General features: G+C 36.6%; 1 protein-coding gene across 11 annotated transcripts in view; it reads right to left on the reverse strand.

Annotated features, from left to right (window-relative positions):
- The window catches only part of LOC105381194 (protein pangolin, isoforms A/H/I/S), a 105,037-nt gene that overhangs the window by 69,133 nt on the left and 12,971 nt on the right, over window positions 1–22,933 (reverse strand). For all 11 annotated transcript variants that reach the window (XM_038110193.2, XM_038110197.2, XM_038110194.2 and 8 more), the window contains exon 2: window positions 19,466–19,898. In XM_038110193.2, the coding sequence (XP_037966121.2) occupies window positions 19,466–19,633 (168 nt within the window). In that variant the 5' untranslated portion in view covers window positions 19,634–19,898. The remainder of the gene's footprint in view (window positions 1–19,465; window positions 19,899–22,933) is intronic.

The following is a 22,933-nucleotide window of genomic DNA, read 5'->3' on the forward strand; positions in this document are numbered from 1 at the left end:
TAACGTGTGACACGACAGGTACAACTTATCAGGCGGTTTATCTGTAAGCTAATCTTCGTTATCTGACGGATATCTGTTTATCAATGTCAAATTGCCACTAGTGTGTTCAACATCACTCATTACGTGTTGAAGCTGGGCTTAGATAACGATATTAACTGTCCTGTTTTTTTTTTTAAACCTCCGGGTGTCAATTCTCAACATACCTTTAATGGTATATCTTGTAGGTAAGCTATCCGTGAAGTGTCATACCTACGCTAATAAAAATAGTGACCTACTTGGAATTATTATTTTTGACATAGAACTTTAAAGCTTCCTAAATGCTCTTTCTAGGGAAACTCAAAATATTTAGATGTAGACGCAATTTGCTGACATCTGTCGAATAACCGATATCCGTTGAGTTATTCCTACTATATGAGGACAGTGCAGTGAGACTCATTTGGAGGGACCTATGTCCAACAGAGAAAGCGTGATGCCAACTGATGGACATTGGACCTTCTTATCGACCGATAAGATTGATTTTTAAACACTCTTTACAGAAATAGCTTGAACGAACCAGAATATCAATAATGTTTGGCGGAATCTTATCAGACTCCCTAAGCTCTTAATCCTAGAGTTGCATTTGTCAAAAAATCTGACAAGTTAAGTCCTATAAGAATCAATCAAAATAACCTTCGAATTTAGGCTGAGTCATACGACGTTTTATTTATAATTTAATAACCTAAGTAGGATATGGTATTTTTTAAGAAAACCAGCAGTTAGGATACAAAATAAACAGTTAAGACCGTAGAGAAAAAAAAATCTATATTGCAATTATTTTCTTTCGCTTACTTCATGGTTGAACGGTAAAATAACCAACTTGACCCTAATGCTTGGGCCCAGAGTACAAGACACGGGGTATCATTAAGGCACAGCAAATAATCAATTTTTCAATTTCGTACCATTTACATCGGCGGGGTCTGTCCATGGTGTTATTAATGACTAACAAGACCGATTCCGAGAACGGTCGAGACCGGGTTTCTTTTTTTTTTGCGCAACGTTCTTTTTTCAAAAATCTGCGTCTTCTTCTTGACGGCCAGCGGGACTTTTGGGGACAGTTTTCTCAGGGTCTAACGAATTCTTACTTCAAGTCAACTATATTAAAAAAAACAGATAGCCTACTCTTTACACATATTTATATATTTGTAGAATGAAGAATTAAATAAATAAAACCATATAAGTCACGTACACCAGGTTCCTAGTAAGTAATCCGATTTAAAACTAGGTTCTAAAGAGCAATAAAGCTATTTCAATCGGAGGAACTGCAAGAATAGGTATTAAACCTTTGTTGATTCACGAGTAATTAGAACTACCAACTCATTTGCACTTAATTTGCACTCAACTACGTGCGGACGTAGCTCTGTGTTTTATCGTCTACCCTTTCGCACGTATGTGTCAATTAGTATTGTCCTGCTCTCACCTTTGATTGAGGATGTCTAATGAAAGTGTTCGTGTTAAATGATGTTTGTTTTGTCTAGAGTTGGCATTATTGAAGCTGTTTTTAGTCATTCGCTGTCGTTTTTGATTGGTAATGTGTATTTGTGGTAGTTTAATTGATTTGGACACGCGAACAGGAATACATTATGTGATTTTATTACTAAGAGAAATGTTGATACTACGGTTTAGTTAATCTTTTTATCGTGGCAATAATCATAAACAAAAAATACAAACAAGGTTACTCTTATCTAAGGACAGACGTAATCGCACCCAAAAGAATCGAGAAAAAAAACACGTGTTTTAAATTTAAATAAATGCAAAGTGCGAAACGAAATTGCATTTCTGACACTAAATTTTTAAATTAGTAACAGAAAGCGAATTTCAATAAAAGCAGCGGCCATAATTTACAGTTATTATCACTGGTGACCCCGCAAACACCTACAGCGCCCGCCAGACCGATCTCACAACGAAAAAGACCTAAATAAAAAAGAAACAAAAACCGGGCACGAGGAAAAAACCTCTTCAGAAGAACCTCCTTCAACTCTCAACCTTAAACGCAATATTATTGATTCGAAATTCAAATTTCACGTTCCATTGCTTTTTGGACGGAGCGTTCCGTAAAAGGAGCTTTATTTCAGAAGTGAGAAAGCCTAAAGTGAGATATGGAAATTACCTGCCCTGCTTGCGCTGACCCGAAACCGGCCTTACGACCTGGACGTTAGGAGAGAAGATTCTGTGTCAGGAATTCCAAGTGTCATTTTTTTTAAAAGGAACGATCTCGTTTGGCGTACCTGCGCTGCGCATGGGCAAGACGAGGCTGTATTTATGGCGCCGTGTGCACCGTTGGGCTTCGATCCACGTGGTACGGGGTTCGTTTAAAAAACCTTGTTAGGTTAACTGTCGGTTTCCGCTTATTACCTACGGCTGTTAAAGTTTCATGTTGAGAAATGAAAAGCAGGTTTATGAATTTAGGGTTTAGGCAGTCTTTTTAGATTGGCCTTGTGGGAATTTGTTAGTGAAGGTATATTTTTACAATAAACAGTCAGTCAATGAACCCATTGTGGAAATGGCAAAATTCCAACCCCCATAAATAACAGTATTTTTTCAAAAGAGTTTTTTTTACTATTTATAATTGGACCCAACTCCCCCGGCCTAATTAGGTTATTAGCCCATGGGTCCGTTACGGAGAAATAAATAAAAAATATAACAAACGACCCTGGACTAAGGCTCTCAATCATATTTCTAACGACATGAATTTCCTGTCTGAAATATATTTTGCTGTATTGATTGGTAGGCGCCCGAAAAAACTTATGGTTTAAACAAAATTTAGAGCACCTATTTTGTAGCTATCAGATGTTTGTTTGCGTTGACCCCAGAGAAAATAATTGTATTTGCCATTTCCCCGACCAGACAACGAACCTGCGATCCTCGAGTCCTCGACACAATGTTCAGTGACTAACCACTGCGCCATCCGGTTGTCCAGATTTCAATATCGATGGAATCTACAGCATTATCTTTTTTTTAAACCACAGTCCCATGTTGTGTCACAACATTTTATTGTTTGCCAAAAACATAAACCCTAAAACCGCAGTGTTATCTGTTATCTATATCTTTGCCTTTATTCTCTGAATAAAAGAATAGTATTCGGGTAAACACTGTGCCCCATCCGGTCCCTTTTACAAGGATTCTAAAATCTGGTGCCAAATTTGTGTAAGCGACGATGGACATTGGACATGTCTTTTGCGGGATATAGATAGTATTGTTTGGAATATACATAGACATATTTTGATAAGAATTTTTGATCAAGTTTCTTAATTCTCACACTTCATGAGTAAGACAGATTCACTGAAGCCAAAAGTATTTTAGATACTTAACTTTGAACTAAGTATTTATATAAAAATTCAAAGCCGCAAGGTTTAAATTAGGCACAGAAGACCTACTTAAATCATATCTGTAACAAAATAACATTCAAATGTCGAAAAATAATAACCTAACCAGTAAAAAGCTCTTTTTCATGTACCAGGACATTATGGAGTCAAACGTTGTGGTTAAATCACGACAAAGATAAGGCAATGCTGCGCCTGCGCAGATAAGCACTCGGAATGTGGGCGGAGGGCATCTCGGGCGACACTCGAGCCACAGATTAAGTTGGAGGAACAGACGAGACTGGCGCCGATAAGGGTGATCTGCAGTTTCAAAGCTGTTTTGACAGGTAAGTAGTTTTTTCAATGTGATCTCTTATATTCGCTGTTTGTCATGGTAAAATACAGGGTTCTTCTGTCATGTTATCAAATAACTAGGTGATTCAATTAACAAAGTCATCGATGAGTCTAATGTTAATGGCTAATGTGCTTAATTGCAAGTAATAAATAATAAATAAATAAATACAAGTACATTCGTACGGGTATGCACCGTCAAAATATCTGTCAAAATTTCCCAAAAAACATTCGAAGACTGTATTTAACCCTAAAAGCAGCAAACGTCCTAATGTAACATTTCGAGGGCCAATTTGTACGACAAGTGGCCATTTTGGTCCAAATAAGTATTTTGAGGGTGAACCCACTTGGCCAGGTCGGGGTTTTTAGGTTCTTAAGAGCTTGATTTTAAGTACTTAAAATGAAAGTAAGATATGGAAAAAACGGTTTTTATGTTTGTTTTTATTAATGATTCTAAAGGAAAAAATATCAAAGATTTAAATCCCAATTAAACACATAAAAGAAACCTTAATGCAGCACAACGGCGCCCGCCTCTCATCAATACGCCATAAAAATTACAAACACAAATAGTACAGAAAGAAATCTTTTGAATTCGATTATTTGAATTATTTCCCGCTCGCAATGAGGCGACGTCGAAAAAGCCCGTAAATTCGCTCGCGCTTATTTTCACGAGAAAAAAGAAGAAAAACCAAAGAAACCTGAACATCAAAGGAAGCCTATAAAACTCCCACAACACGCGGAGCACAATCGCCCAAAGCAAAACCAAACAAAACTTGTATAAATAGGAGAAAAAAAACAAAACAAAAATAAATAAAAATGAGTGCCGTGTCCAACATTCGTTAGGGCGCATGACTGGCAATCGGATAGCATCGGCTGCTGATGTGTTAAGCCTTAAAGGTGCTCTCTGGATGAGGTAACCAAGTTACTTGCCTTTACAGTACAGGGATTAGGTACTTATTAGGATAACAGTAAAATAACTTTACTCCGAAAAATTAAGATACTATAACTTTTTGTCCAACCGTATTTAATAAGTAGGTACATACACAGATAGAACAAATAATGGCGACTGCATCAAGCATTTTTCAAAAGCCAGACATTAATAGAAAATAAATTCTTCGAATAAAAACTTAAATAGGGTGTTTCTGTTTCCAGCCAGTAAAGCGACAAACCATAAACTAATAGTTTCTCAGAATGCGTTCCAAATCTAAACAATGCCATATCAGATCTTTCTGAGCTTCTTAATAATCGGATCCTGACATAGAACAAAAAATCCTGACATATCTAGGATTTTTTGCTTAGTCATTGAGAGTTCCTTTTGACATTTGATTTGATCGAAACAATTTTTTTAATAAGTAACTTTAACTTTCTCGGATTACGAAAGTAATTTGATTCTTGGCACTTAACGAAGTAAAAATCTTACTTAATATAAATATTATTTCTAAGATTTAGTCACTTCCACTATAGGTACCTAATACTAATCTAAATCGAATAGATTGGCTTCAAAAGTAATCCTTGTATGTAGCTACAATCCTTGGTACGAAGAACGAGCAAAATATACTTAAGATTTCATAAATTCACTATAAGTAACTACATAATATAGAATTAAGTACTCTTAGTTCTTGAAACTTTGGTTGACTTGCTAACTGTATACATTATATTAAAATGTTGATGTAATCCGTTCATAGAAACAATCTATTGTGTCACTATGAATCATAATATATGCTAAACAAATGTATTTTATAGTAGTAGGTCTAGCAGCTAGACCTACAGTTAAAGCTATCAGGTTTGTTTTCTAGTAAGCATAAAGCACAATATAGGTATAGAGGGGTATTTGTAGGGTGGAATTTAATTCATGATGCCAAAGTATACCTATTGTTTGGTTATGCTTTAGACTATAGTAGTTTACTTGATTTGTATAAAAAATCTTATCTGGTTTATATAATATACATTTATAGATATACATATACCCGTATAAGCCTTCACAAATCCATTATAATCATATTGAACAGCGCTTAAATGGCGTTAACATTTTAGCGGGACTTAAACCGTCCACGACCATTGACTTTGCATTAGAAATACCTCCACAGCCCTCTTAGTCGAGTAAACCTAACAAAACACTTGTCCGTCAATATTGCTATACATTCGAGTAATTATTGATGTTCAATTAAGACTATTTGTTTAGCGCAGCCGAGACACACGGCCGCATAAGACAATCTAGTTAACTCTTAATAAATCAAACAATAAACAGTCCATCAAAGGAGGTCCAAGTCTTGGTCCAACTGAGAGTATGTTAACAAGAACGCTAACTGGCATAAAAGCACGCACACACGCGCACGTCACGCACACACACGCCCACACACGCGTGGACACGCGGCCGCGGGGCATGCGTGCGCGCAGGTAGCGTCAGCAACGCCGCTGATTTTGCCGTGATTTGAGTAAATACAGCTACTTAGTTTGTTCAACAAATTATACAGATTGTTGGCTAGCTTTTTGTTGTTTCTCTAAGCTTGGGTAAACTTTTTGTTTTAGAAAGTTGGCTGGGACAATCATAACAAAATCAATAATGGCGTTGTCTTAGAACCATAGCAAAGTAATTAACCTTAGCGTACAACATAATTTAACTAATCCAGATTTAGTCCTGAAATAATCTAATAAATAATATAGACACCCTTCCACGATAAGACCAAAAGACCTTAACTTAGTACCTATATACAGATCAACTGTATATCACCCAATCGGTACCTGCCGAAAAACACAAGGAAACAAGGATAGAGCATTATTATTGACACTCAGACTCACACAACACACACGCCTAGTAACGCGTGTGGCCAACACCGGTAGCCTACACAAACACTGCTATTGACAGAACGAAGGAATGTCTTCTGTTTGCCTATTGGCTGGCTGGCTGCCGGGGAATTTTCGAATTAGGAATTCATCTGGAAGACGTGACGGAAAACGGAGTTAAGTTTGGAAGTGCACTGGCCGGTAAGAAAATAACTGCTGAAAAAGTTTAGGTTCGCTGATTTAACGGGTGTTGAATCGGGATTTGAGAAAAGCCACAGAGATTATTAGAGATATACAGAATGATTGGTAAGTCAAAAGTCATAGAGAACAGGATGCATTCCTTTAAATGGATTGTAGTCGAAGACATTTCAAGTCAATGGAACCCTATACTATAATCTCTTACTTATCCCAAACTTTACAATATCTGAGATAATTTTCAAAGGTTAAGGAACATAAGTAAGTACCTACATAGCATACGTAAATTTTGCATTGTAAGGTGGTTTAAAGGTTAAAGAGGTATACATTCCCAACGATACAACTAAGCCTTAAAAATCCAGCCACTCAATGTAAACAACCTACGCTGTACCGGATCCAAAAAAAAACTTTCTTGAGTTCCAAATTTGAATTTCCACAGACATGTTCGAAAACCAACGCTGCAGTGACACATCCTCAGAATGAATTGCCAAAAAAGACTGCGTAAAATGTAGTTCAGAACACCTTTATCAAGATATGTTTGATAGCGTGGGTGGTCCCATTCAGTGGGAACCAGTTCCACATTTGATTTTATTGTGTGAAGGATAAGATCTATTCTTGAATGGTCGCATTAATGATGACCATGACGCGAATCCTGCTGTATGGGAGATAGTGTTGATCTGTAGACCGGGAGATGCGTATTAAATTATTGTATAAATATTTGCTGCATATATACAGGGTGCAAAATTGTGTATGAAGGATCTTAAAAAAATCATTTATTTGCAATGTTTAGTATGTTTCTTGGCCAAAGTTTTTCACTTTCATTTTTTCGGCAGCATGTCATGTATACCTGAATACCCTGTATAAGAAAACTGTGTTGATGTATTTATAAAGGTTGCTGCTTTTTAGAGTAATCAACCTTATACAGAGAATAATATGAAGCATGTTGCATTTATATTCCCAATTCACAAGAAATGTTTCCAATCTTCCGTTAGTTTCAGAAATAAAAATAGAATATAATGTGCGTTGGATATAAACATGTTATAGAAAATTAGCATTTAGTAATCATTATGGTCTGAAATAAAATTTTATTCTATTCTATTCTATTCTATTATCAACAACCAAACGACCACTGAAAGCAGAAATCGACAACCAACTCTTGGACTACAATATATAAAGATTAATAAACATGCAGTAAAGTGAACGACACTACGAGATTCTTATCTCGTGCACCATAAGGATGAAAATCACTCGATCACTCGTATCAATGCAAGGTAGCCGGTAATTGGACGTGAGTTATTACACTTCCATGTCATAAATAGTTCGAGATTTTGTACATAATATAAGATCTATTGAATAAACTTACCTCACTAATCCGTAGAATTTATTCATTTAAATTTTCAACGCCATAAAACTGCTTGTTAAAAAGGGACCAATCTTGTTGTTAAATCATATAAATGTATGGGTGTATAAAATCATCTGGTTTTATATGAATTAGTAAGACTATGAGGAACAACGTGAAGCAGGAAAAGTTATCATCACATACTAACTTATTAATTAGTTGTCTGCAAGAGCTATCAGAGACTGGAGAACTGTACCAAACTAAACCAAATTGAACAATCGTACTCACGCATCAATCAATTCACAAATATTCCCACAAAACACAATAGTAACAAAAAACACCCCTCAAGTGTTACCCTTATGTTATATGACATCCGAAAATACCCGGGCTATTAGCGAAGTATTATCCTTAACTGGCAACACTAATCGCTCGTTACAAGGTTCCGGTCGCGCGCCTGGGGTTGCCCACTCACAAAATAATCGCCACCCCAACGATTATTGCGGCACAATTAGGAACTTTACATTATAATAAACCCCTGCACGCTCCGGACGTAATTGTAAGCGTTTTTTAAAACCAAACGACATCTTATAAGATTCCTAATTTGAATTCTTAATTTCAAATTACGACTGTATAATCGTTTCGTTCGGTAACAAACAAAATGCTGGCCATTAAAGCATTCACTCAAAATTCCGGAGAAACAATTAAAAATCGAACGCAAGTTCCATTTTCGAAACGATTGGCCGGGGAGTGATTCTCGGGGTTGTAATGGGCAATATTATGTGGAATGGGATTTTTTACAGCTAAACCGATGCATGGAGCTCGCGAGACTGGTTTTGATTCCTTTTATGTTTTATTTTATTATACTTAGTTCGGGTTTTATTTTATATCATTTATACGCGCAGTTTGTCGACCTTCTACAAAATACAACCTTTTAACTTGATTTCCGAGAAACGCAATTTTACCGCAGAAAAATCGTTTTGCACATTCACGGGCACGAAACCCGCAGAAATAAAAAAGGATTTAACGACATATAGTTGGCTTGAACCACAAGGGCATAGAAACAATAAGTCATAAAGATTTTTCACCGCGAAAGCGGGCGTAATGAGTTCCCAAAAAGATCTGGAGTCGACCAGACTCATACTGGCCGAGGCCAACCGACTCATAGAAAGGGAAAAAAACCTATAAGTATGTCAGTTAAATTAAAAAGACAAATTATTGGACGTCTTCGTGGAAGCTATCCTTTGTTATCCCACAAGTGTTTTTCAAAGCCTCTTTTCATATTTCTTCCTTGTCCCTCTTTTTTGGATCCCATCGATCCATCTCGCCGGTCTTGTTAGTGCGAAAGGCGTTCTAATAGGGCGTAACAGGCGCCTCCGCTGTTACGTAATTCTGACACTTTCAGCTTTCAAAACAAGGTGCGTTATAGAACGTCCGCAGCTTGCAACTCGGGTTTCGTATCGAATCCTTTAAAGGGCGTAACTGTTGCTGGCTGCAATAGCGTGTTATCGATTTATGGGGTACGCAATAAGCGTCAATTTCGCTTAATTGGCACCCGTTTGATACCTCGTTCCTTTTGATACGGTTCGATTTTTGTCTGCATCTTTATAAGGACCTCACTGAAGACTGGTTTTAATTACTAGGTAGATACAGTTTAAATTAGAACAGTGATAGAGATTCTTTAAAATTTGTGCCATTAACATAATGATCGCAGCTCATATTCGATGAAGCAGGTGTGAGTATCGGTTTATTTTAGTTTTTATACTAAAATCTCGTTATGTTTCTCATGTTTACGAGATTAATTAAAGCGAAGATAATTTGTAGATAAAAAGTTGTGGCCAATTTGACTATCAATAAATTTATTTAAGTTTTGAACACAGTAAATTTTATCTTGTAATTTTGTATCCCATCGTAATCGTAACCCACTCTTTACAGTAGTAGTCTAATTATAACCCAATCACTATCACTTAAATCCTAAAATAGCTAAATTCGATATACATACCTACATATTAAACATAATATTACAGTGTCGCTTCATTCCACGTAAAAAAACATTTTGTAACCTACTATGACATACATACACAATACATATTCGTTGCCTTTCGAATTTTAAGTCTGAACTTTCATACCTATTATGTATATTTTTAAATAAAACATCAAATTTTTAAACATGAAGTTAAATATTGATTTACAAAACGCCAATTAAGATATAAGTAAAATTGTCTCTCTTGGCATAGGGTCAACACTAATAATTATATAAATTTATTGCTGAACAGACAATACATACTATGTAATGACAAATACGCCTTTGATAAAAACCGTCATCGTTGTCTCTTATCTTGGGTTAACAAACAAATTAAAAATGAAACATGCATTAATACATTATACAGTCATGTTAAGCCCTTTAATAAAATCTTAACATTTGGGTATACCTTAACAAATATACCTATAACAGATTATCCTAATCCTAACTAATATTATAAATGCGAAAGTAAATGTGTCTGTCTGTTATTACTCTTTCACGCCAAAACTACTGAACGGATTTTAATGTAATTTGATATTCATATGGTCTAGACCCTGAGAAAGAACATAGGCTACTTTTTATCCCGGAATTCCCACGGGAAATCTTTTTAAGGCGAAGCGAGGCTCGCGGGAACAACTATATGTTATATAAAAGTTATTCTCTATTCTAGTTTGTAATAAATTTCTAATACATAATATCAAGACTGCTCGAGCTCCATCATTCCACCTGCATTGACACAGGCAATTGACGTGTCGTTAAACTATACTTTATTACGTGGAGATTACGTGTCAATATCGCGACTCAGTATCATTGAACCGGCCGAGGGGTCAACTGATTACAACAATACAAATGGATTTAAGAGAATTTCTCTCGATTCCAAGGCGAGAAACGACACGTTGGGAACGGCCTCAGAAATAACTTGACCAGAGCTTGACCCGTCTGAAGTGACCAAGTTACTCTGTCTCGGCCTTTTTCGATATAGCAAGGGAAGGGGGCGGCGGGTCTTGCTGGCTGGACAGCGACCGGTACCCTCGCGGTATGATATTCGAAAAACAAACAAAAGAAGAGATAAAACATTTGTTCGGAAACATCATGCGTCATTGGCTCGGCTCCGCTCAGTTTGTTGATTTGAGTCCGCAACTCCGCAGTGATTTTCGAACGGAACTTACAATTCCAAATTCGAAACTTTGCGTGAATTATGGTCTCAGGCATCGTGTAAATAACAGAATTGGGATTAAATGGCATGTATTCGAGATTTAAAAAAAACGAAAAGGAGTTGAAAATTATTATTAAAAAAAAATGACAAATAAAACTTTTTGCAATTTTTACATTTTTAATTCTATGTTTTACATTAATTTAAAGCCGCAGACGCTCCAGGTATCATAAGGCAGTAAAAACATTTAAGGATATAAAAAAAGCCGCTACAAATACCGCGGTGACACCCTTAGCATGTTAAGAGGAGCTTAGTCACAGAAGCTAAATATTTGAAGAATTTAACTCGTAATGTGGCTCACTTCGCTTTGAGAGATAACTCGGCAGTCGACACCGCATTTAGATAAACCGACCGACTTACATAAGAAAGTTATTTGTGTTGAGATAGGAAGTTGGATTTTAATCACTTAAAATGTAATTCTTTAACAGTGGGGCGAAATGCGCCATGCAATGACATATATAATGAAATTAATGTTTTTATTGCCCAAAAAAGCTAAAGTATTCTATTAACAATGAGCCAGACAAGTCAATAAAACTATAACCAAAAACTACACTTTTAAACTTTTACCATTATTCCGTGAACTCGGTCGTATGCGCGCGCGCATGGCTTGGCAATTAAACGTCCCGAAATAACCTCAACTACCCGTTTAGAGCCACATGTCCCTTGAAGACAGATGGCAGCACCTTCCCAGAGACCTTAAAACCTTGGGTTACGGTTTATTTTCGCACTTAATTGTTAAGCGGTGGGAGACAGGTTGTAGAAGGAATGAGCGTAATTGACGAGCCTACAACGATTTATGGCTAGTAAAACTTGTTGAGTAAATGTGTTCTGTGTGCCACACGCCTTAGTTTAAACAATGCTTTACACGACAAGTCAAAACATAAGCACGTTGACTACTGGATTGGATTGAAGATAATATCACTTTATTCAATACCAAATGTAGAAACAGCGGAAAGAAATTTACACGTTAAGAGCATACATTCTACATACCTAATTTAATTTTACAAATTTTAGTCCAAAGAGAATTATGTTGTTGTTTTATATAGGTATGTATATTCCATCAAAGTGGTATTTAACTCTTTATTTTGCCAACCAAACCTGTAACTATAAACTATCTACTTATTTAATTTTAAAAAAACTAACCTCCACAGCTTTTATTAATTTAAAAATCTCAGTGAAATGTGATACTTTGAAGCTAGTTTGCTATTACCATATACTGCTGAGGATATAATACGGGCATACACTTAACAAGTCGGATTAAACATTCCATACAAATGACCCTGTCAAACTTCATTATTAAACTAACTCAGAATTACCGAACAGGTGATAGTGGCCACAGAAGGGCTACTATCCAGCTTGGTAAAAACTTATGAATGAGAGCTATCATGCAATCGGTATGTTTCATACAACCAGATAGGGACAATTCACACGTACCACAACCATACCACGTCGCAGCGACAAAATGTGGTCACGCTGTAGTTACGTGTGAATAGTGTCGCAGCGGGTTTTTTGCAGTTGCGTTGTGGTACCGACAAAATGTCGATGTGGTTGCGATGTCGCTGTCGTTGCGATGTGGTAACCACGTCGTCGTGTGCAGTACAGTCGTGGCTAGCGCTGTAGCCGACCGAAGCTTGGTTTTTCCTAAGCTAGAGTGGCGCCCTGGATAAATTGAATACGTCGATATGTAGCTGATGTTCACGTATTATTAGGCCTATGAATATGTTGATAACTTAGATTAACAATATACGAATAAGATGGTCACTTACAAAAATACATTGTGTTTACTGTCAATCCGTTTTAAGTTCAGACTAATGATAATGATAATGCGTTGCATACTGCATATTGACATCATCATTATCGACAAACATAAGACAGCTGTTAAAAAAGCCAAATCCAAAACAAATTTCGACATTCTGCTACAAAATTGACACATTAAACAAATAAATTCACGTTTAAAAATATTCAACAGTAAATCGTCTGTAGAAGAACTTTTTAATTTTAATTATGCGTGAAAATTCATGTTGAAATATGTTTGGAATGAAAGTAAAACAATTTTTAAATTAAGCATGTCAATATCCCTACCGACAACTTACTATTAAAGGGCGCAAACATTATTTAAATTTTGTTTGTGTAATTTATTCGTAGGGGTTTATATTCATTTACACTTACAGCGAGTAAATAAAAAACAGAAAACCTTGTCTTGTCGACTTCTCTATGTCTTCTTTCAGGTTTCAAAAAGCCGTGTCAGAGAGAGTAATGCAGAATTAGGTGAGTGAATGAATGGTTGAATGTGATGTGAGTGAGAACGACTGTGGTAATAGCATGGCTATAAGGCCCGATTTTAGGTATTCGGCGCCTTCAAAAATACCATAGTACTGAAATTCCTAGTCAGATTCGAAAGAAACTACTTTTTTGATGGACTAATAAAAAGTTTGTTTAGAAAACGATTTCGATTTAACGCGTCCGCTCAGTCTATCGATTGTAATTGAGGCACAATCGACCAGCGGCATGTTGATACGACACCGCAATTAAATCGATCGAATTACTACTGTAAAGCTAATTTTACTGCTCGTGGAATTAAGTCATTCTGTTGAGGAATAAAAATTAGATTACAATCAGTAGACGTTAATTATGTTTTCCGACGGAGAAGTTTACGCTCGTTTTATGATAATTCGATTTGAGTTAACATTCTGAACAAATGCTTAGTAATGTTATGTATTGTAAATATCTTCATCATCACCAGTCCATAACATCTACTATTGGATATAGGCCCGTAGCTCCTCCCAAGTGTCCCAAGGGGCGCCACAATATATTATCATCATAGCATCAGTATGTTATTTACATTTGCATATCAAAACCGCTCGTTGATATACGGAGTACAATGGTACAAATCCATATTTTGTCATTTTCAAAAGCTAAAATATGAAATAACGCTTTGTCGTATTGTTTGCGAGACCAGTTGGTAAATAATCAATAAAAGTACCTACAGTCCTACATGCTACATAGGTACAAAATACAAAAATAGAGGATATTTTTATCAGCATTTATCGATACCCGAACAACATGGTCTAATATTAGATAACAGCAATATCATATAACATAGATTCTGTTCAGCCTTAAAAATCCCTGCAGCACAGATAAGAATAGAGCCCTACATTTAAAAGCACTTTTCGACAGCATGTAAATGCACGCTACTCAATTTTTCTACTCTGTGGCTTAACGCTAGGGCTGTGCAGATAAGATATCAGTTTTATTCGACAGAACATTATTGATTTGGTGATAAAGAGGTTACTTTCTATATGCGAGTAAGCCTACTGTATTTTATCATTTTTTGTAATACCCACCTTATTATGATACTCTGCTTCAACGTCACCATTTCAAACACCAGTATTTTTTTCATAAAATAACTCAATAATAATAACTACATTGGTTTTTTTTTTATTGCCATTTGATAGCTCAGATAATTTACATAGATCTACCTATAAAAAACAATATCGTCTAATAAATACTCCTTAGAGCTTTTAATATGATGAACAACAAAGGAAAACATTATAAAAATGGCAAATACATATAAAATCCGCGTATATATTTTACCGTTCTTGTTTGAATCTGGCAACACTGGCCCATCGAAGGTGAGGTTGTGCAGCAGGGCCTCCCACGTGCAAACAAACACTGCATGTTGCACGTAATTAGGAACGGCTGCTTCCTCTCTAATCCAACGTCATAATGTACAACAAATATTTTCAAATACACTCACGAGCATTTCATGAAGTCAACATTTTGTGAGTGGAACATCATTCATTAATTGCCCCTGAGTTTATTTGATCGAAAATGAAGTCATTTGATTACTTTTATTAGAAACGGTGAGCGATTTTAAAATCACAACCCTTAATATTAGGATCTACCAAAAAATTTCTAACTTGAAAATTTGACTAATAAGGTTTGATACCTACGCCTTCTCCTTCCTTTACAAGCGAAGACGAGAGCGTATAAAAAATATTTTGTAAAATATACTGAGCACGTTAAGGTGGCTATTCGGTCTTTTAGGAATGCACCGCATAGGAAGTAGCCGCCTCCGCATTTCTCTATAAGGACTGTGAAATTAATAATGTACTGTTTGACGTACTAACTGTAGGCTTCTATCCTAACTAATATTATAAATGCGAAAGTAACTGTGTCTGTCTGTCTGTCTGTTACTCTTTCACGCCAAAACTACTGAACGGATTTGAATGAAATTTGGTATACATATGGTCTAGACCCTGGGAAAGAACATAGGCTACTTTTTATCCCGGAATTCCCACGGGAAATCTTTTTAAGGCGAAGCGAAGCTCGCGGGAACAGCTAGTAGTAAATAAAACAACAATAAACCTTCTATCAATTGGCATTGTGACGGCTACAGGGCCGAATTTAATCAGTGAACCATCCGAAACTTCAATAAATTTTCTAACGTTGCTATAGCTATGGGTACTTTACCAGCCTACCGCTATTGACTGGTAAAATTTTGGGATATGGTGCATAGGTTAAACACTGCAGGTTGTCAGGTCTAAGATTAGACTCTCGGAAAAATTACATGTCTTTAGAACCCTACTGTGTATTTTAATTGTGGACTTGTGGGCTTTTTGAAAAAAGTATACATTTTATCTGAAGTGACCATCTCTAGTGGTTGTATCTTAAAAACAATTAGGTATGACCGTAGTATATCTAATAACAATACACCAATTAGTCTTCCTTAACTCCTTATCGTATAATAAACTTAATTTATGAAAGAACTTTTTATTTTCGAGATAGTATTACTATATCAAGATGGAGTCTTGAATTTCTCACGCGGAATGTCTCACTACGAAATTAATGTTACCTAATGGTGTCATAAAAAAGTTATATTTTAATGGCCATTTAATTCAAATCTCTTATTAATTTAGCCTTGTGTGAGTTTGTGGTTAATTGCTGTGTTATATCTTCCTTGTCTGTTGAATATCATCGTTCACAAGTCATTAAACAGCTGATTTGTTATGACTAGTTTATTCTATGTGTTTCGGGCAATAACACTTTCGGTGAAACGATCATCTTTTGTTTTTCGGTGAAACGTTATATTTTAGGAGGAATAAAATAAACATGTAAACATTATAATGCACACTAAATTTACGTAGGTACCTTATATTATAATATAAAATATTTTTCTTTTTACTGTAAAAAAACAGCAATTAAATCGATACAAGATCCCTATGACATGTCAATAGAATTAACCACTACGTTCGATTTTGCAAAGTTGGAATCCTTCACTTTCTGGACTTAAGTCCATCTGCTTCCACAAATACGCTGAGTACATTTAAGAAAGAAAGTATTATAATGTAATGTATATAACGTATTTATGTATATTGTATATACAGACGGCGGAAACGGACGTGCCCGCTGCGCTACACAGGACAGAGGCGCGTTGTGCTAAATATAGAAAGACATCCATAAGGGCAGTTATGGACAGGGAGGAGAAATGAAGCGGCTTAAACGTAGCAGTTCCAACGACCGATACCCGATGAAGTCAAATAAAAAAAACTTAGAATAATTGATGCAAGTATATCGCAAAAGCTTAAACCTATGTAAAACTTTATTATTTTGTGTAATTCAAAACTTTTATGATTTGTATAATAAATATTAATATCACAAAAGTTGTAAAAACAACATGGTAGAAAGATAATTGTGTGGTATTTTCCAAAACAATGCGCATATCTAAAACAAAAGATAGCTAAAACAGTACTTAATGGGTTGGTACGCGCATTTTTTGCAATCTAAACGCTGCTTTTTAATTTGCATAAGAACTGGAAACACGAGTCTTTTTAATCAGCGAGTTCACATGGGAACGTTCGTTTAGTGACTTCGTGAACGCGCCCTATGCTCGGTTAACAAGAAACTTTGTAGACCGAATGCAACGACACAGTATGCAAAAGAAAAAAAACAGAACTGTTCTTGACATTCTAATTCCATTTTCAAATTTGAATCCAATGCTGGATTTGCATCTTTCTGTTATGAGTACGGAACCAACGTAATTTTGTAGGATAAATTTAAATTATGTGAAAGAAATGGCAACCGCAACGGATATTGCTCAACTATACTTATTTCTAGATCAGAAAAGAATGTCGGTCGTGATTCTGACTCCAAAGCTTTGCCTAGGTTTTGAAAGCTCCAGATTCTAGATCTTTGATTCAATTTCATGAGAGATTCGCACAAATGGTATGTAGAGGTGATTCTCCTTTACAAGTTAGATATCCTAAACTGATCCTTATAACATACTTTCTCCTGTAGGTACTTCGTATGGGTTGATTGGTAGAAATTGCTTTTAGCATTATTTCCACTATATTATTATATACCTACATAGTTGTGTGTTCCTTTATTTATATGTTTGTGCAATAGCGAATTAAATAAATAAAAGCTCAAAATTGAACAGACAGCACAATAAAACCAATTGTTATGTTGTCGTAAAAACATTTTCGAGGAGGCAAGCAGGCGTACAAATCTCAACACGAATCTAATTCAATACACGGACAGGCGGAAACTGCAATCGAAAAGAAATTGAAACAGAAATTGCTCACACAAAGAGCATTGTAATAACATCACGTACGATAATCGTCTCTATTATGACATACACGGGAGAATAACACCTAAAGTATAATCCAATATTTATCTGATCCGTGACTTCGCATTCGGGGTCGCTCGGCAGTTTTCGGCATTCTCCGTCCTTGTCACACAGGCGCTAGTGTTCGTGTGCGCGAGCGGGTCAGAGCTTCGGGCTCCAACTGTTTGCACATTGGGCCCGACAGGTAAATTCGTGGACAAAAGCCAGTGGGAGTTTGTTGTTTATTAAACGAAATACCTGAATGCAGGTAGGCCCGTATTGTGCATCGCACCCCCTTACTATCGAATAATAGAGTTTTCGGAAACCCATACAATGAATGCGTAATTTATGTCTCGAATTTTAAATATTTTCGGAAACGTACCTGTTCTTTTTTTGAATTCGGCGCCCGCCGTTTCGATATTTTTATTTTGGTTGCAGTTTCGCCTCGGTTGTTGTGGTTGTTTTGTGTTTGTTTTACGGGTAATTTGCGATTTCTTAGATGGTTTATCTGTTTGTCCGTAGGGAGATGTTATCAGCTAGTTCAGTGGGACAGACTTGGCAGCTAATTGAGTGGTATAAATCATCCTAGCGCGGGTAGGGTGATGGTAATCTACGCAAGGAATTGGCCTTAATGAGGTCGTGCACCGCATACCCTTATGAATTTTAAATTTTTTCGACACGTTCCAAAGTGTGAGAGCTCTAATCTTAGCATTTTACGGTCGTAAAGCGTTTAATTTATTCATTCGCGTCGTCCAATAAGGAAACAATATCATTAATGATAAAAGCCAGTCGAAACATTTAAAAATTATACGTTAGTTTCGCGTTTTTATTCATTTTATGGTCGAATTTGAATTGGGCTCTGGAACATCTGTCAAGATAGGCGTTGGGAATCCAACGTCTTTATACAAGAATAGGGGCACAAACATCATAATTGTACGCAAGTATAAAAGTGTAAAATTGAAGTACAAATAGAGTTCCGAAAAGTGTGTGTTACCTTCGACAAAGGTACTACAATATATGATCCCATTGGAGCTTTAATGTAGTACAATACGCAGAATGCAGAGAATAGGGACCTACCTGTGGTAGACACCTGCTGCGTCACTACGGGTTTGGAACCAGAATAGCACCCCGGGTAGGTTTATAATTTGTAACTCGCCGATTGTTGACCAATTCATTTGGACTTTTGAGGAAAATATAGTCATTCTTTTATTAACAGACTTGAAATGCCACACCAAAACAAGAGTTTTATCTCCGATTTTCACGGCAGTGACAAAGTCGTTTAAGGGTGAAATCACTACGAAAGGATTCCGGTGGAGATAGGTACTGAATGTTCAGATGGATGAATAATTATATTGCCCGTTTCAGTAGGTATTCTTAAAGGTACTTTGTTAAATATACCATGAACCCTGTGACAGCTGTCAAATAGATACATTTTATTTGTCTTTGGTTCGTTTACAAGAGAAAACTTAATTTACCAGGCATAAGGATCTGTCACTGAAGTGTCATAGGATTCATGCTATATTTTACAAAGAAATAACAATAATTATTGTGCAATAATACTTAAATTTAAATACAGGTTTTCCACTTTCCCATAAGCAAAAAGTAAAAGCGCACTCACCTCACTCTCGGTCCAATCGATGAGACTAGACTTCTCTTCTAGAAGGTTCTCGGAGCTTCGCTTCTCGTCCTCGCCGTCGCCCTCATCCTTGAACACCTTGACCTCGTCCGTGGAGCCCAGGTCATCGCCCCCCGAGCTAGCAGCTGAACTCGAGTGCGCATGCGGCATTTTCAAACACCTACACCCATTAACCCATCCCTAAACACCGAAAAACCCGCACTATCTGTCATCCATGACATTTCAGTCGCGCGCCATCTTGTTTCCCTTCCTACACTGGGGCTTCTGTCATGTATTGCATTAGTTCGTCACGTTACACTAAAACTAGGGCTTACGGAGTTTTGTTTCCTAAATTACAGAGATCACAGATAACTTTTGTCAGGTTGTTTTTATGGTTTTATTCTTGCGGGCCGCTTCACGTGTTTCCTGGTTATATCTGGAACAAAAGAGCGCATTGTTAATTCTTTTATGATTTATACGGATTTCTTAAAGACTACTCGTCATAAAAATCTCTTCAGCTTATCACGGGGCTTAGTGCTATACAAATATGATATCAAATCAAACAAGTCTTAAGTACTATGAGCCGCAAGTCTTGCTTGGCGTTTTTGGTCTCTAAGTCCCTCGGGATACGGTTGTGTTGTGTTTTAGGTCAAGTGTGTGGCTGAGCATTCGTGAACCGCCTCTTTGGCTTTCGTCCAAGTTGAGATAAAACTTGAATTGCGAGCGGAGACCGGATGAAAAGTATGAGAAGGCATTGTATAAAATACTGCTGGGTATTCTTCATCCGTCAGAGTATACGCCAGTCGTGATGTCTGTCCCGAGGACATTATGATACTGTTTCACGATGTCTGGATGAAAATTCTGTGTGGCGCAAATCATACAGTCACCGCCCCAAACACAATTTCATAGATCCTCAGCGGCCACCTTTAACAATTCCTTATCCATCCATATCCATCTACCTTTACCCTTAACCTATCCAAATCTGTGGCGAAAAATCTGCCAATCTTTTTAGTTTTGACGTATTTACATTCAAATACATAAATAATGAGGTGAGCGATCCCACGAGCGTCATCACATAAACTCGCGGGCGCGTGGACTGCATTCACTTGACGTATGGACCGTCAAGGTGTGACTGATGTTCAGATATGAATAATACGCGACCGGCGCGCCAAGCCGAGGTGTGCATTTCAATTGAATGTTGCCTTAGGGAACGCTAGAGCATGGGTCCTGATCTATGTGGTGGTAAGTGGTGCTTGAGGAAATGGCTGTCAGGGTTAGGATTGGTGGAGATTTAGTGGCGGTATTGTTGGCGAGTTTGAGTAAACGAGTCTGTAAATCTAGATGTGACCATGTCTGTGTAGATAAGGAAGATAGCTGGTGTATCTTAGGAAAGTGTGGATTTACTGACTTGTTTTGGCTTAATCAATAATGCTATTAGTTATATGTTAAAAGTTGACAATTTCAGTTTCAGACAACTAAAAATAGCCAGCCAATGTTACTCTTGATAGAGTTAAAAGTAATGTACAACAGCTCTCTAAACAACCTCATTCGGCACGTCTGTGAAATTTGCAAGTCTACGTACCGTTGACAATGCAATCATTAGTACCGCGGAACTGTCGCCGCCCGCATAATGCTACATATTTCATATGGACGGCGAACATTACAAACGGACTTACAAAACGACTTCTAATTATTAGGATAATCATAGAGACTGAAACGGTTTTTGTGCTTGATATTTAATTAAAAAAATTGACACAAAACAAAATGTGACGCCTATAATTTTCTTCTTAGGTATTAAACTTGGTAGTTGCCATTTAATGCGCTGAAAAAATTCGCACTTTACATACTTCGAGCATGTAATTTGAGACTGACCGAGAGCAAGGATTAGATATCGCCACCCATATGTTGGCAAAAACATTAGAAAACCTCCAATGGCTCTCGCCATATGGTCCCTACATGTAGGTCCACTGCCATAAATAGGTGTTTACTATGCAAAACTGCCGTTTGAAACACTAATGCCACATTTTAAAACATCACAGAAAGGCGAATGGCAGCAATAAAGTACAAAAACAAAACCGTATAGGTGCGTTCGAGATGGAAACTGGAATTCTTCAATGTTTTACAAGCCTCGTGTCGTAAAAATACCATAAAATCGATAGCTTAGCAAGATTCCATTACATGGGAACGATATAGTGATTTGGATTTTTAGTGGTGTTTTAGTGTTGAGTTATAATTCGCAAGTTTAAGTAGATACACAGTGGGGGGTAGCCCGTCACTCAAAAAGAGTATGTTATACGTTGAATGTGTGTATGTGTGTATTAATGTAGCACTGCACGTAATTATTTTTTTATGTATCGTGTTAGTTACCGGGCAGAGTCATTTTAGTAGTGTATCGAGCATCGTGCACACAGCTTCTTATTTTTTTATTATGATTAGCAGGCGTTATTGACTTCCATAGTCAGGTTATAAACAAAACCATAAACATGCACAATAGCACAGTACCAATCTATAAAAATGTGCGATGTCTCTACGCTACTATAAATTTGAACCACTGTGTCGCGTGGAGTTCTAATTTGTTACTATTGAACTGTGCAGGATATCATATTATATGTATATTATGTATGTATGGTTGTAGGTAGGAATTTCAAGTTTATTTATAAATTAAATAATGTTTGGTTGTCTATCGAAAACCGCAAACCATGGAATTTCCATCGTATACATTGAGTAGGTGCTACGTTAGAATAGTAGTAAATTGTGAATATTGTGATATAATAAGAGAATTCATATAGTATTAGAAGTGACAGCTATAACCATATTTTATTCAAATTCGTTTGTTGTGTAATATAATAATAATTAAGATTTGGTAAGGCGTTGTATAGACCTTCACCACTGCACCAATACCGCTGTGGAGAAAGCAACCACCGTCATAGAACCATATAAGTAGTGGTTAAGATCTCATTCTGGAATAATAGCATAGGCTTTGAACACATCGAGCATTCAAAATGCTAATTTTAATACATATACACAACCGTAATACCACTCTTTCACTCTTAGTTTGTATTATCTAGATAGAACTAGATACATATTGATGAATACTAGATACTGTTGGAAAGCTATTGGATAGGATATCTGTTCTTGTTTTACAGGCAGAGAAGAAGGATAGCAAGACGGGAGTAACTCACGGAAGAACATTAAAAGGTAAAGATAATTATCGCAATAGAAGAATATTAGTTTATTTATAAAACAATTTGTAAATATTGTGTTTTTAGCCTGGCTTTTGAAAGTATAGATCTGCATAGGTAATGCATATTTCTCAGCAAATGTTGCCAGGCTACCACTAACATGCCTTTAGGAGAGAGCAGTTTAACTCCAACTATAAAGTACCATTAACCCGTACCAGCAGAATTAGTCGCCCTAATAGTGGCTCCATGCAAATGAGATACAGAACATGCCGCCTGCACCCACATGTTT

Source organism: Plutella xylostella, chromosome 27, assembly GCF_932276165.1.
Source record: "Plutella xylostella chromosome 27, ilPluXylo3.1, whole genome shotgun sequence".
Lineage (NCBI taxonomy): Eukaryota > Metazoa > Arthropoda > Insecta > Lepidoptera > Plutellidae > Plutella > Plutella xylostella.